The sequence below is a fragment of the Trachypithecus francoisi genome, unplaced genomic scaffold (genome assembly GCF_009764315.1).
Source record: "Trachypithecus francoisi isolate TF-2019V2 unplaced genomic scaffold, Tfra_2.0 Contig01461, whole genome shotgun sequence".
In the NCBI taxonomy this organism is placed as follows: Eukaryota; Metazoa; Chordata; class Mammalia; order Primates; family Cercopithecidae; genus Trachypithecus; species Trachypithecus francoisi.
This window is the reverse complement of record NW_022681433.1, coordinates 179,762-196,006: the sequence shown is the minus strand read 5'-3', so window position 1 is coordinate 196,006 and position 16,245 is coordinate 179,762. Positions and strand designations below refer to the sequence as shown.

At 39.4% G+C, this 16,245-nt stretch overlaps 1 protein-coding gene and 1 long non-coding RNA gene across 3 annotated transcripts in view; one reads left to right on the top strand and one right to left on the bottom strand.

Annotated features, from left to right (window-relative positions):
• ENOX1 (ecto-NOX disulfide-thiol exchanger 1) overlaps positions 1-16,245 on the bottom strand; it is a 257,797-nt gene that overhangs the window by 67,237 nt on the left and 174,315 nt on the right. For both annotated transcript variants that reach the window (XM_033234035.1, XM_033234031.1), the window contains exon 11: positions 10-117. In XM_033234035.1, coding sequence (XP_033089926.1) covers positions 10-117 — 108 coding nt within the window. The remainder of the gene's footprint in view (positions 1-9; positions 118-16,245) is intronic.
• The window catches only part of LOC117096613, a 179,400-nt gene that overhangs the window by 103,211 nt on the left and 59,944 nt on the right, over positions 1-16,245 (top strand). The window lies entirely within an intron of this gene.

Genomic DNA, 16,245 nt, shown 5'->3' with positions numbered 1-16,245 from the left:
TTCACTTACTTGTTCCTGCAGGACTTTTAATAATGCTTGCGTATGGGACTGCTCTTCCTTCGCTTGTTCCAGTTCTGACTTTTTGTTGTTTAACTCCTCCTGGATAGTTAGCAATTGCTGTGAAATTAAAGGATATTTAGCATAAGTAGGGTCGAAGGCCAGGTGATTAAAAAATATCCACAATATCCATTCAGAATTATCAGCAGAAGATGTTTACATGTCTTGAAGCTTAATTCAGACCTCAGTTGACCTTGTGTATTTCCACACTAAGTATCAGGGGCATTGCAGTTTTGACACACTGTTAGGTTGTTTGTGATACTGATGCACAAAACTCGTTTTCATATTTGTGAAGGCATCATTATATTCCTTTGAGCAAATGCCTATTTGTAAAAATATACAGAATAGTGCTAATACATTACATCGACAGACGAAAAAATTATAATATAGTCAACTTGTCCAGTGTTGCTTCATTTTACATATTGCAGTAAAGCTAGCTTTACAGAAACTCTATAAAGCTACTTTGCCAAGTGGCTGGGACCACAAAAGATCCCTTTGCTTTCTCTGTTATGACGGTGATGTTTTATTAGATCAGCAGGACTGAAGTCCAAACTGCAATCAATATATCAGCCGAGAAAACTGCTGATATAAACTGTCAAAACACTAAGCTATGGCCTACACTGCTATTTTTAAGCAGGGCCACTGAAGGGATTTTTGTAAGCCCTGAGCTTCCCTTGCCCTATCAACTGTAACTCATGTGAAGGCTTTTCCTTGTCTGCCAAAAGCACAGCGCTGCGCAGTGCGAATTCTTTGGGACCTAGTGATGTGTTAATATATACATAGGCCGGAGAATACATTCAGGAGCTGCAAACCAGACCCTGGAAACAGCTCTGACTATTCAAAGCTTCTTGACAACAAAGGACTAGTTGGAAAAGATAGAAGTGCATTTCTTCTGCTACCGTACATAACAACTGCTGTACTAATGATCTGGAAATGTTAGTGGATTCCTGCCATGAAGAGACCTGTCTCCAACAGCCAGGCTACGTCTTCAGGGCCTTGACAAGCTGGCTGCAGAGCTGCCCTGGCCAGTTCCTAACCATCAAAGCCTGGAGAAACACTGGCACTGGATTTCTCAGGCTTAAACCTACCAACTGGAAGCATTAAATTAAATCTCCAAAACTACTGGTTTGGGGAATTTTGCAGGGTAGGAAATACTCAGAAAAACACACTGCGCTTTCCCTTGGGCTTGCTTGTTCTGTTGACTGCTGTAAGAACCTACTTTGGTCCTGTAGCATAAACAGTGATTTCTTGCAATTTTCTAAAAGCTCAGTGCGTCCTATTTCACCACCTGCTCATGAAATAATCAATCACATGTGAGGTAATGTACACATTCCACATTCTCTCACTTAACAATTTATGGGATTTAATTGTGCATCACTGATTAAAGTACAGAAACCAAGGAGCCCATATTGCACTTTGGCATAGTGACAAGTACCTATATTGTGTCCAGACAGTGGGGAATGGCTCTGTTCCTTCATTCACATTCCTGACTGGCCCCAGAACAGTTCCAAAGGGAACTGGTGCCCTGACTTGGGTAATGCTGAGTGGATTTTACTTTGTGAGACAATTTCAAATCCAATCCTAAATCTCTTTTGAAAAATGAGCCAAATGAAAGATAGGAAGTTGTCTTCAAAGGTAGGTAGCTTATGTTTGCTTACTGCAGCGCTTGAGGTGGCAAAACCAAATATAACTGATGTCCAGAAGAAGGGAGGTGGACATTAATAATGGTGTATCTGTATCATCAGACATTATGCAGCCCTTTAAAATGAAGTTGCACAAATGTCTTCTAATGACACAGAAGCTCAAAAAGCACTGCTCAGCAAAAAATACATTCAGGTTACAAAATTTAACTTTGCAGCATATTCGTAGGAAAGGATCTAGACGCTGTCTCTAGGTGGGTGGGTTCATGGATCTTTCTGTTTTGCTTGTCAATTTTCTGATATATCTGTAGCAAACACACACTGGTTTAGTAATGAGAAAAAAATCAAATGAATTTCAGATTGGGGAAGAACAAAGAAAGGAATACTACTTGGACACATCTCTCAGCTATTACCAATACTGTGAATAAGTAAGAGGGAGAAGTGCATTGGAATCTTCATTTCATCCACACACTCACAACTCTTCCTTCTATTAAAATACACACAGACACACACCTTTCCCTTGACCACTCTTCTTTTAGTCTCCCTCTTATCTCATCCATTCTTGGATTCACACTTTTTAAATGTAATGTCTTCCCTCTCATCAGTGCTTCCTTTTCTTCTTATGTGTAGGCAATCACTTCAATGATGTAGTATCTAGATTGTTATTTCAATGTGTTTTTCCAGAACATATATTGTCGTTGTTTTGTGTGTATTTTTATGTGATATTACGTTTCCTATTGTTTACTATGTTTTAAATTAGCATTATGTTTTTAAGATCCATCCATGTTGCTTTTTTTTTAATAAATGAATTTACTAAAAAAACCTAATGGATTTTCCCTTTTTATTCCCAAAATGTGCTATACATAAGGAAATTTTGAAATTCCCTTGAGATTTTACTGAGCTTGATTTATTATTATTTTTATTATACTTTAAGTTCTGGGATATATGTGCAGAATGTGCAGGTTTGTTACACGGGTATACACGTTACTATTTTATGTATCTAATCCATGCTTCTGATGGGGTACATCCACCCAGTTTTACCCAACCCACTCTCACCGTGAAGGCCATTCAGATTACCCCAATTCTTCCCACTGTATACAAGCCTGCAATGGACCATGCTAGTGCAAGTTCCCTTATGGCCCTATGGGAGGATTTCACTGGGATGCGTATCCAGTGGTAGAACTCTTAGGTCAAAGAGTGAATTTGGCAAAGCTGCTCTCTGGGATGGTTATGCCAGTCTACCTGCCTGTCAGTGGTGTGTAAGAGCTGCCGTGCTCCACTGAATAATAACACTAAAAGCATTGTTTAGCTTTCTAATTGTTGCCAGTTTAATAGAACACCAGGATTCTTCATCTTTGAAAAATTTTGTACTTCTTTGATTCCCTGTGATTTTAAGCATCTTATATGCTTGCTGGCTATGGGGGTTTATTTATAATTCTTAAAATAGTCAAGAGCAGTGGTTTTTAATTCTGACTCTGCATTAATATTATCTGGGAAGATTTTAAAAAAAATATTTATTTCTGGGCTTGACAGAAGACCAATTAACTCAGAATATTGAGAGGTGGGACCCAGGCACTGATCATTTTTAAAACACCTTCACAGGTAATTATTCTAATGTGTAACTGGGGATGAAAACCACTGTATCCTGAAATGCTTATTTAATCTTCATTCTACTATAATGTGACTTTAATCCCTAGTACTGTACTCAAACTGTTCTCACTACAGTCACCAGTGCCTTGCTAATTGCCAACTAGTATTCCAGGTTCTTTTCTTCTCACTACATGCTCTCTCCAGGGGATCCTAGTCACGCCCATGGCTTTAACTACATATCGCATGTGCTGGTGCTTCACAAGACTGCCTTTACAGCCTCTGCCTCTTTCTTACCACCTACCAGACCCTTCACTTCCTGTGTTTCCAACTGTGCCCATTAGCACACCTACCCTTCCCACCCCAATCAGTCTAAACCTCTTCCCCTGGTATCCAGAGTTAAAACCTTGAAGTCAACGCTTGCCCTTTCATCACTCTCACACCCTCTTTGCCGGTTCCTTGACCTTTTCTCCATCGCATCCTTGCTGTCATAGTGAAGGCTACCATCTCCTCTCCTCTGGGTTCTTCCTGTTCTCCCTGCCATTTACCCGACACTCCTGAGAGAGTTGACTTCCCATGAATTAAAGTGCTCCCATGATTAAAAGTACTGTAAATTCTCTAACCCCTATAGATAACAATCTAAACCACTAAACTCATCCTTCCCCAGACATGCCTGTTGCTTCCATGACTTGTGGTAAGTTTCCCACTCAGAATTCTGTCTGGCTGATTCCTACTCATTCCTTAAGCACCACCTCAAATGCTGCTTTTGGCCCAAGATCAACTCAGATGATGCCTTTGTAAAATTGAAAAGAGCCCCATCCTCTCTAGGCAGACACAATCCCTCACCAGGCAGATGGTTGGGCACTGGCTTTGAGGCTTGATTTCATTCCCACTTACCCCTTTGGCCTGCTGCTCTTGTCCAGGGCAGAACCTACACTATGAAATGCGGTAGCCTTGGGTTCTTCCTCCATAAAAATGTTTTCTGATCACTGAAGCAAAGTTAGTTTATCTACCTTCTTGCTCCCAAAGCACTTAATACAGTATACCATATTTCGTATCTGTCTCCCCAACCAGACTACATTCACCGATATTAAGGTCAATGATTAGGTTACCTCAAATATGTAATAGGTGCTGAATGAATACATGAAGGGATAAATGAATGTTTGCTCTTGTTTCCCCACTTCTATGGGATTAAACCATGATCCAGCAATAACAACAACAACAAAAAAACCCACCAAAACAACAAAACAACCCCCCAGAAAACCACCTGAGGAACAATAAACTACTAATGTATTGTTCTAAACATAGGGGTATATAAAACTTTTTGAGGAAAAGAGCAGTTTCATTTAAGACATTTTGATTCATTACTTGGCAGTTCCAGATATCCTTCTTAATCTGAAAAGAAATATTTCTCAACAGGCTAAGGAAATCTAATCAATGAATTTATAATTATGTAATTTATTCTTCAAGTTTCACCACAATAAGCACAAAATCACCACTATCAGAAAAATAAAATCAACACTCCTAGACTGTTTTCTGCATTCTATCAAGTTAATGCGCTCTTTTGTTTTCAAGGTATAAACTCATAATCTAATATTTATGTATTCAAAACAACGATGATTCAAAACTGCCACTCATTTGACTAGAGGTCCTATAAAAGCAGGGAGGTAGTTCACAACTAGATCATTTAAGTCAGCCTTTCAGGTCTTTTTCACTTGAAATGTATGAGTGTCTATAATATTCTTTCTAGTTTGAATTTTTAAGTACTAAAGTGCCTCAATTATGGAAGTTCATAAGCAGCTAGAACTTAATCAGAAGAGTCTCTTGGTTGGATTGGCTGATGGCAGCATAATTTTAATTTAACATTTGAGAGTGTGGCATTAAACAGATGCACTATTACATTCTTTGGTGGTTACAATTGAGTGTGTTCCAATTAGACAATTATCCATATGCCAATCAAGTGGAAACACTTGGGCAGACCATAAGCAGGTAAATAAATGCTGTACCTGACACATCTTGATATTTCCAGGCCACTGATTTAATGGGATCATCAAAGAGCATTACAAATGTTATTTGGCGACCTAGAATAAGTGAGGTCACATTTCCATTTTTACAGGTTGGAGAATCATGGGCACACAGAGGTTCAGTCAGATATCCAAGGTCATGCTGTCTGAGAGACCCACCACTTGCACTACTCAATTTTCCTCCCTCAACCCGTGGTTTCTAGCCTGGTAATCACACTGTGCTGTGAATTTGGAATGGAAATCAGCACATGCCAAACGTAAAATACTCCTAGCAACGACTTCTATCTAAACAGTCATCATTTCCACGTAGGAGCCAGGCTTGTTAGAGACATGCTTTTGTGTATACTTCCGTGAGCGGTGTGGTAAAATTTGATGTCCCTTTAAGAACAATAATCCCTTCCTTGTCTTTTTTCTTAAATTGTATAATTTTGTTACCAAGGTGAAGTTTTTATATAGGTAACAGATTATATAAGGTTGGTTCCATGAAAGTCATAGATGACAGTGCAAATACCCTATGTGAAACACATCAGCCACATCTCGTTGTAAGCTGAAACTCACAGGATTGTGATAATTCAGGAATCTTTGGCAGGACAGTGTGGGGTTAGGGGAACTTCTGTGGGAGAGAGGAAGTACCCTTCCTAAATTTAGGTTGGTGGTGGGTCAGGTAAACTAACACAAGGTAGATAGATATAGACAGTGACTGACACCAACACACACACACACACACACACACACACACACACAATTTCTTTTCTTCTTCTGTTTCAGGATTTCCCCTGTGCTTGGCTCTTCGTTTAGTTCTAAAACAATCTGCTAATATTTATCCATTCATTCCTTTAGTTAACACTGAACTCCTGCTGTGTGCATGGCACTGGGCTGGGCAATGTGAAGGACACAGAGGAAACAACAGTAAGTAGCCTCTCCTCTAGATGCTGGGTCACAAAGATTCTTATACATACATGATAACTAAGTCAGGACAGTACAAAGTACTCTTATAGTGGCTATAACTGGTGTGGTTTCCATAGGAATCCAGGAGATTTCTGGGGATCAGTTTAGGGGTCAGGAAAATGAGCTCAGGGGATCCATCTTGAATCACAACTTGTTCCACTTATTGGAAATGAGCCACTGAATATTCACGATAATAGTCTGGAAATAGTTGAACCCACAGAATGTTATCAATTTAAATTCAATGTGTTTTTACTCTTTTGGTTCAGTTTTAATAACCGTTGTTCCATCTCTATAACTTTGCTATAAATCAGATGTCCTACTCAGTGGGATAATCCTTTAAGGCTAGCAGAATATCACTTAAAGAAATGAGGCCCAGAGGTTTCCAAAGGGAATTCTCACCAAAGGAGATGGTGGGTGTGACTGTGTCTGATGATCTCATCCCAGCAGTCCTTTTACAATTTGCTCTACGTGGTGATACCCTCAGAGTGTCCTGCCCCATCCTGCCTCTGTACCCTGTTGCCAACCTGATTTTTCCCAGTATTTCAGCCTGCAATCTGAACTCCACCTGTGACCAGCTCTGCCAGATCCCTGTCCTACTGTAGATGGAAGTATCCACCTCTTCATCCCCTTTCTCTTGGTGGGATCCTGTTACATCCCACCACCCCACAGCTTACTGTGTCTTCATGTCTCCCCAGGACTCTCCAGACCGTCCACTGCTCCATCAAGTTTTGGTTCTCACTGACTTCAGAACTCTTTAGGAATGTCAGCCTTAGGTCCCACTGATGAGGTTCTACCTATGCTTGTTTTCCATCTGACACTGAATCCTGAGCTAATCCCTGATTGTTAGAGAAAGTTTGAGATGTAAAAAATCAAGTGAACATTATCACAACCTAAGAGCAAAGCTTTGCCTAAAGGCAAACACATCTAACAGGGTTTCTGACAAAGGAGAGAACCTGTCTCTGGGGAAGGACAGTCATTTACCACCTGGTATCTACAATGCTCACTTTACTCCTTGGGAAAAAAGGAATTGAACTAGCTTGAATTTTCTTGTTACATGGGCTGGTAAGACTACTCAAGATCTATTCTAGTTTAAAATGTCATCTGCTTCCACCTGGGGATGAAACTGCACTCAATTTACACTGAGGTATGAGGGTATCCAAGCCTATGGCCAGTGTATCAACCCTGGTGCCCCCCTCTCTGCCTCAGGCATGGTGACCCCTGGGGGAGAAACATCTCTTGGAGAGAACTCCACCATTCAGATGACTGATAACAGGAACGCTGGATCATAGAAATGAAATTGTGTTCAGAGCCTAATATCCTATTACACTAGGCTATACATATTTAATTCCTTGGGTCTTTCCTCATAAATCAATTCCTCTAGGCCTTTAATCTCATCAATATCTTTTCTGATATTGAATTTTAAATGCCATTCTCATTGCTAGGCAGAAAGGCAATCTCTTGTTCGTGATGAGATCAGGCTTCATTTATAGCTGAGAGATGGTGGGACCATGGCCCTGTTCCCTGACCCTGCTGTTAAGATCCTAATGTCAGCCAGACTGCACAGCCCAGGTGCAGGCCTGCCTGGGTTGATCTCTGAGAGGTCAAGGCAGTGATCCCTGGGGTCATGCCTATCATTACTCTGGGAGCCTGGGACAGCTATGGAGAGGAGTGAGAAAGCTCAAGTAAGTGTTTTCAAGGGTCTGGCTTCTCATGGGGGTGCCTGAGGCATGAAGGACCCTGCTGCCCCTGACCTGGCAAGGATTCCTGTGGAATGAGTAAGGCACGAGCTGAAGGATGCACACTGTGTGCGTACATCCGAGCAGTATCTCCCAGGGCAAGGGTGAAGGGAGGGCACAGGCTGTGTGTTCTCTAGGGGAAGAGAGGGCATGGAGGAACTCCAGAGAACAAGGACTTAGAGCTGAAATGTTTCCAGGTTCCCCAGGGCTGGCCTAGAATGCAGTGGGATTTCCTCTGCTGCAGAGAAAAGGAAAAAAATCCAAGAATCTTTGAGCCATGAAAATTTTCCAAAGGGAGGAGTGAGGTTTTTTAGGACCTCAAGAGGCACAGAGAGGTTGAGAAAACACAGGAAGCCATCTGAGATGCAGATTTGAGGGCCTAAGTCTGCAGGAAGTGGTGGGGCACCAAGGACAGGGCCTGGGCTACCTGCCTCGGTATAGGAGTTAAGCAGGTACAATTGTACAAAATGTAAAAACAATAATAAATCTAAAGGTGTATCCATCTATCATCACTATGCACCAGCAATTCTAAGCAAAATCATTGAAAAACTGTCCTTCCTCACAGCAATCTTTTGCTGATCTAAATTCTAATTGTTGCCATTACTGTTGAGATTTAATAGTATGTATGTAATCTTCAAATTAGCATATTCTGCTGCTTGCCTTTTAACAAACGTTTTATGTGGAAACTGATTTGGAAAATTTCTAGCTTTATACAGTCTGCCCCAGCTCTCTCTCACATGTGGACTTAGCTGCACACATTTGTTCTGATTTGAGCTTGCTTTGGATACTGTGTCTCCAGCCTCCTGTAGCACTACATATATTCTGCATTTCTATACTAGATTCAAAATAAACATTGACAGCACAGTTTTGTAAAGACGATGAACTAGAACTTGAGCTACTTCCGTTCATCCCACAACACCACTCTGAGAAATTTTATGTTTAAAATTTAAAACAATGAAACATTTTTAGTTGGCAAGTGAAAATTTTAGTTCGTATGTGAAATATGTTTATCTTTCAGTATTTTTAAAATTGAAAATTTTCTTTATAGATTGCTAGCTTTAAAACCAAAAGACAAATCAAGAAAATGTTACATCAGAGACACAATACTTGTCTAAATTGTGCTCTCTGCATTTGGTTTTATTGATACTTATGATTTACTGGACAATTATTTATATACAGCAATATGTTAACTATAATCAAGAATCAAAGTTCAAACTGGTAGGTAAAGAAAACTATTGAATAGATAGTTGCAATTTTTTCCTTTTATCACACTATTTTATTTTCTTACTGGCATAAATATACATGAAGTTCAAAAGAAGAAAAAATTTAGTCTGCATTTCTTTCTTGGCCATTATTATTCATTCCATTTTATGATAGTTAATGAAAATAATGTTGTCTAAATTTAGAGGAGGAAATATTAAAAAAAGGATCCTCTGAGTGTTAAATTTCACTAGGCACACAATTATCAGGCAGCCAGTGCCTGAGACGGGGAGAGTCATGACCTTGGCCTGCTGGGCTGGGGGCTGGGGAGAACTGTTTCATCAGACAAGATTTTAGAGACCATTTCCTTTGCTTGAATGTGCCCCTGGCGGGGGGACTGGTGTGAAAGACGGATGCTTCATGGCATTCCCACAATCCACTGGAGTTACTAATTATGATGTACTACATCCCAATATGGCAACATGATTCTGAAAAGAAATATGGTCAAGGACTGGCAAAAAGGCAAAAATGAAGCTGCATGCCGGCATTTCAAAGGCTAGCATGATTAGCTCCATTATCGGCTTGCTGTGCAAGCTTGAACAAGCTACTTTCCTGCTCTGGTCTCCTCTTTTCCCTAAGCCTTCTATCCTTACAACTGTCGCATGAGGAATTACTGATCATTTGCATAGCAAGATATCGATGAATTTCTTGACTACAGAACACAGTAAAGGTGGATGTAAAAGTGGTTTGGAAGGCTCTAAAATCTATTTTCTCTTCTACAGATAATTTTCTTCACAGTGTAATTTGCAGGGTCATCTCAGGTTCCTGTTTTTCACTTTCTTCACATGTTAAATAAATATAAGAATACTTACCAGTGGGATATTGTATCACTAAAGAACATGCGTTAAGTATGTGAGGCTCCTTGAAGGGCAAAGGGTGCCCACGAAGTTAAATGAAACTGCTGCCATTATCCTCTTTGCCAAAATGGAGATACTAAGACCCACAAGGTGAAGTGACATTTAAGTCATATGAGTGGGCAGTACTGGGGATTAATATTCAGAGAGAAAGGTCGGTTGTTCAGCCCCAGCCTAGCCATGCTGGGTGTCCTCCTTCAACCCATGTTTAAAACATAGGCCAGCCAATTTGAATTAACACCATTCATGCATTTCACAAGAGAAGGTGTCAAATACCTTGCTGAAGTAGTAACATGTATCAGTGATATTCTCTCCCTTGCCTTTGCTGGCAGTTCTACTGCAAATGATAATCCAATTTGCTTGGGTTTATTTATTCTTATCACTTTTGTTTTCTGCAATTATGTGAGGTGGTCATCACCCAACTTCTGGGCACATGTGCAGTTGTTAATGTAGAAATTTAAAATATTAACATGCTTTCCAGCCAGGTTGGCCCATTTACTTCAATCAAATAGAACCTGATTGAACAGCTGGGTCTTGCACTATGCCCTGAAGGCCAACAGAAATTTGTTCTTTCTTTACAGATTTTATAACCTAGTATGATTAGAGATTACGGCTAGAAAAACCCCTATGGGTGACTTGTAACCAAAGGCCCGTGGCCCTCTTTGGAGGTGCCTTTTGCAAAGCGATCTGGGCCTCATTCGGTTTACATTGGAGAACCAAACAATAACTTGTTTTAGCATCATTAACAACAGATACTACCATCATCACTAGTCTCTTTGGTTGCAGTTTTAGGAAAGAAGCTTTTGCCTTAATGATTATGGAGTAAGAATATGTGTTGGAGTCCAGAGAGCTTTTAGTTAAATCTTAGTGGTGAGAGTTGCAATGATCTAGCCTGTTTTGCAGATCAGTGAAGAGAGAAAATATAGCTGCAGGTCTGATCCATCAGCCATAGATGTCTGACTAAGGATGGAAAACTTTATTATGGATCTACAAGGTCTGTATCACCTATATTACTTAACTCCTGATAATTGTAGAACTTTAGTGATGTTAATTCAATGATTACAATATTCCCAATTTTTCTTTGTTAACACAAGTAAACATTTTTATGACTATGAGGATCAGACATTTAGGGGTAGGGTAAAGAGAGAAGAATAGCCCTGAACTTAGCACATTTAATCTTTAGGTGGCTCTGGAACAAGATATGTAAATGGCACATTTATCAATCACTAACGGAAGTGAGAGGGAGAGGAAGTTTGCTCCTTCCTCCAAAGTTTCCAAGTTATTTAAACACATTTAGGCTGGTCTGGAACCCAACATTTTAGGAGTGTCAGAGTAACTAGAACCTTTGGAGGTCTCCAAGTTTCACCTATTCCCTACTCCAGGTTCAAGCCCTGGATAGACAGGTGAGGGCTGCGTTAGACAGGAACAGTTTCCCCATAGGCTTTCAACCACCTGTAGCAACTACTGAACCTCTGAACGATCTCAGATTTGTCCTGTTTTTGAACTTCAGACTCCTTGAAAGGAAAAAAAATAAAAATAAATAAAAATAGCAGCAGCAGCAGCAGCAGCAGCAGCAGCAGCAGCAGCAGCAGCCGAAAACCTCAACAAATACTGTCATTGTGAAATGTGCCACATATTCTTAATACCTGCTGCTGAAATCTATCCGGCAAAATACAATACAGCAACACCATCTTGCATAGATTCCAAAGTGCAGAAAATTATCTTAAACCAATCTTCTCTGCTTCAGAAACATTAAATATAGAAAGCATTAAAGAAGTGAGCTGAGTTGGACCCTTTGCAATAAATGGTGTCAGCATGGCCATGAATGGTAACAGCAAAAAAGGCTTCCAAGATATGAAAATTAAGAGAAATTAGAGCCCCAACTTCACACTTATTATCAATATCCACGTGCCTGTGATGAAGTGCTCCTCTAGCTTTAGCAATCCCCTTACTCTCAGTTCGCAATTGCATACATTTTAACATTGCATGTGACATTTACCCGTGAAAATTTCCAATCACAAATTTTGCTGAAGTCATCTGAAAGTCCAGCTGCTCACAGTGATGGCACAGAAAAGATGATCATTTGTGATATATGGGTACTTAAGTTTTCACTGTAGAAATAGGCGAGGGATAACACCAAGGTTAGTGTTGATGATTTTTCAAAAGTGAAGAATAGGAAGACCACGTTTTTAGAGTCTGCTGGTAGACTTCATGTAGCAATCTTTTTCTGCTTCCAGGGACAATTTGAAAATGTGAATCATGATACAAATCAAGTGACATAAATCAGTTGCATTCTAGTCCAAGTGATTATATGAGGACTGAGAGAGATTATATTGGGATTAATCTGGGAAGGTTAAAAAAAAAATCACATTTTGTCACTGAAGTTGCTAGGGATAACCTTTATCAGAATAAGAAAGTTCCTTTCTATTCTAAGTTGTTAAAAGCTTCATTTTTCTTTGGTTGTTTTAATTTAAAATCATGAATGGATATTTGGTGGCCATCAAAATGATTGTATTATTCTGGTTTTGCCTGTTAATGAGATATATTACATTGATAGATTTTTCAAATGTTGAACTAACCTTGCATTCCTAGAATAAATCCAGTTTGGTGATTTATAAAATACCAGATTAATTTTGCTTTTCTAAAGGAATTATAAATCTTTGTTCATAACTGAGCCTGGCCTATAATTTTTTGATTTTAACTTTTAACTGTTCTTGTTTTATTTCAGTATTAAGTATACTAGCCTTATGGATTAGTTGGAAAGTGTGTCTTCCTTTTGTGTTCTTTGAATGAGTTAAAGATTGGTATTCTTTTTCTCTTTCTTTTTTTTTTGAGATAGGGTCTTGCTGTGTTGTCCAGGCTGGAGTGCAGTGGCTCGACTGCAGCCTCAACCTCCTAGGCTCAATGATCCTCCCGAGTAGCTGGGACTACAGACATGTGCCACCATGCCTGGCTAATTTTTTAATTTTTTGTAGAGAAAGAGTTTTGCCATTTTACCCAGACTGGTCTCAAACTTCTGGGCTCAAGTGATCTGCCTGCCTTAGCCTCCCAAAGCGCTGGGATTACAGGCATGAGCCATCACGCCCACCCTTGGTATTATTTTTCTTGAATGTTTGGTAGAACTTGCCTAAAAAGCAATTTTGGGTCTGTTGCTTTGATGTAAAATTTTAAGCTAGTGGCCAGGCGCGGTGGCTCACGCCTGTAATCCCAGCACTTTGGGAGGCCGAGGCGGGTAGATCACGAGGTCAGGAGTTTGAGACCAGTCTGGCCAATATGGTGAAACCCCGTCTCTACTAAAACAACACAAAAACAAGCTGGGCATGGTGGCACACACCTGTAGCCCCAGCTGCTCAGGAGGCTGAGGCAGGAGAATCGCTTGAACCCAGAAGGCGGAAGTTGCAGTGAGCCGAAATCATGCCAGTGCACTCCAGCCTGGGCGACAGAGCAAGACTTGGTCTCAAAAAAAAAAGAAGTTTAAGCTATTAATTCAAGCTTTCAATTTCTTTCCAATTGAGTTTTGATTATTTTTTCCTATTGAAATTTCTCTGTATCACCAAAGTTAAAAACTTTTGTCATAAAGCTATTCCTAATATTCTTATATTTCTTTAGTCTCTGTTGCATCTAGAGTCATACCTCATTTTTAATACTGTTTTTAGGTTGTTCTCTTTTTTTCTTGACACCTATTGCCAAAGATTTTCCATTTTATTTGTCTTTTCAAACATTTGGCTTTGTTGATCTTCTCTATTGTATGGTTGGTTGCTATTTTAGTTATTTTTATTCTTTCTATTATCCCCTCTACTTTGTGTTTATTATTTTTTGTTTATTTGAGACAGGATCTCACTCTGTTACCCAGGCTGGAGAATACAGTGGTGCAATCATGGCTCACTACAGCTTTGAACTCCCAGGCTCAAGGGAATTATCCCACCTTAGCTTCCTAGTTATCTGGGATCACAGGCACGTGCCACTATGCTTAGCTACTTATTATTTTTTTTTTAGAGATGGGGTCTCACTATGCTGACCAGGCTGGTCTCAAACTCCTGGGCTCAACCAGATCCCCCCTCCTTGGCCTCCCAAAGTGTTGAGATTACAAGTGTTAGCAACTGTACCTGGCCTATTGTTTTTTTCAATAGAAATGGGATGCTTACCTCACTGTTACTAGTTTTCTTTTTTCCTAAAACAAAGTTTAAAATTTTTCCTCTAAGTTCTGCTTTAGCTGCATCCCACAAGTTTTGATATATTATGTTTTAATTATCAATTACTTCTAAGTATTTTTAAGTTAATTCTAATTTCTTTTTGAAGCTGTAAAAATGATGTATGTTTTAAACTTTCCAGATGTATGGAATTTATTTTAGTTATCATTTTTGGCACTGATTTCTAACAATTTAGTGTGGTCAGAAAATACAATACTATTCTTTTGACATCTGTTGAGATTTGCTTTAAGGACTAGTATGGGATTAATTTTTGTAAATGTTCCCAGTATATTTGAAAAGTATGATTTTCTTTATATGTCCTACATATTGAGCTTATAGTAGCTTACAGTTACAAGTTATGGACTTTACAGTTAGGCCTTTACAAAAACTTCCTGACATAAACTGTAAGTGGCACTGAAGATAAGATATACAAACCATCAGGAAAGAAATATAAATACCAGAGAGAAGAGGGCAAGGTGCACAGAGAATGAGAGAACAAAACCATAGCGTACCACCCTACGTTTAAATGACTGAAAAATGCATAACACGCTGGCTCAGCAAATGACTTAGTATAAAAATGTAAATCATAGGTGGAAATATACATATCTTAATACCATGAAGGAGAGTTCCAAAGCTGGCCAAGGAAACCCACTCTGACTGAATCCCCGAGTGGTACCTGGTTTAAAATAAATTAAGATGGTAATGGTGGTGGAGGGCATAAAAAATAGAATGCAGTTGTCTTGTGGGTCAGCAGGATGAATTCAGAGAACAAAAGGAAGAAGAAAATAAGATAATTTTAAAAATCTCTTTGAAAAGTCACTGTGTTGGTCTTTCATTTATAAGCACTACTTATTACATTCTTCCTGGGAAACTTACTGCCAAAGTTCAAATATACTTTCTTCTTCATTCTCTTCCCCAGTAAATAAGGCTGTTGTGGCTATTTGTGAAAGGTGTGTGTGTGTGTGTGTCTGTGTGTGTAAGAGAGAGAGGGGAGATAGGAATAGAGACAGAGACACAGAGAAGAAACAGGAAGCACAAAAACTGGAAACTGGAGAGGTAATGACAGGCAATTATAAAAGAGGAGAAAGAAATATGTAGAGAAGGAGAGTCAGAGACACAGACAGAAGAAACAGAAAGTACAAAAACGAGACAGGTAATTACCAAATGGAAGAAGTTGCATGTAGATAAGAACTTGGCGATGCAGGGTGTATTTACTGATCAATTGAGTGAAATGGGTGGTCTGTAAAGTGAGGACCAGATTGGGCCCTAGCTTGTTTAAGTTTCCCTTGATGACTATTCAGGGTGCTTTGTTAAACAGAGGAGAAAACATAGTCTTTAACTAATCATCTAACATCTTGGAACTGAATTCCCAATTCCACACTTTGGTTCCAATTCCAGACACTTTAACTGACTAAGTTTGGCTGTTTGATTGGACAGTATTTAAAAATGATTAACACTCTATGTTTATATGTATATGGAGAAAAAGACTGAAAGGCTATATGTAAATGTTAGCAATAGTTATATCTACGTAGTGACACCATGAATGATTTTTATTTTCTTTTATATATTTCTTTTATGTTTCCAAGTTTTGTGCATTGAGCATAAATTCTTTTGTAAAATGAAAAAATAAAACAAAAATTTAAATGACAAACCTAGACCCAGGAAAACTGCTACATCTACGTTTCTCTTCCTCTGTGTTTTCTCTTAGTCATATAAAGAGGATTTTTTTGCCAAGGCAGGCAGATCAACTGAGGTCAGGAGTTTGAGACCAGCCTGGCCAACATGGTGAAACCTCGTCTCTACTAAAAATACAAAAATCAGCCAGGCGTGGTGGCAGGTACCTGTAATCCCAGCACTTGGGAGGCTGAGGCAGGAGAATAGAATAGCTTGAACTTGGTAGGCAGAGGTTGCACTGAGCCGAGATTGCACCACTGTACTCCAGCCTGGGT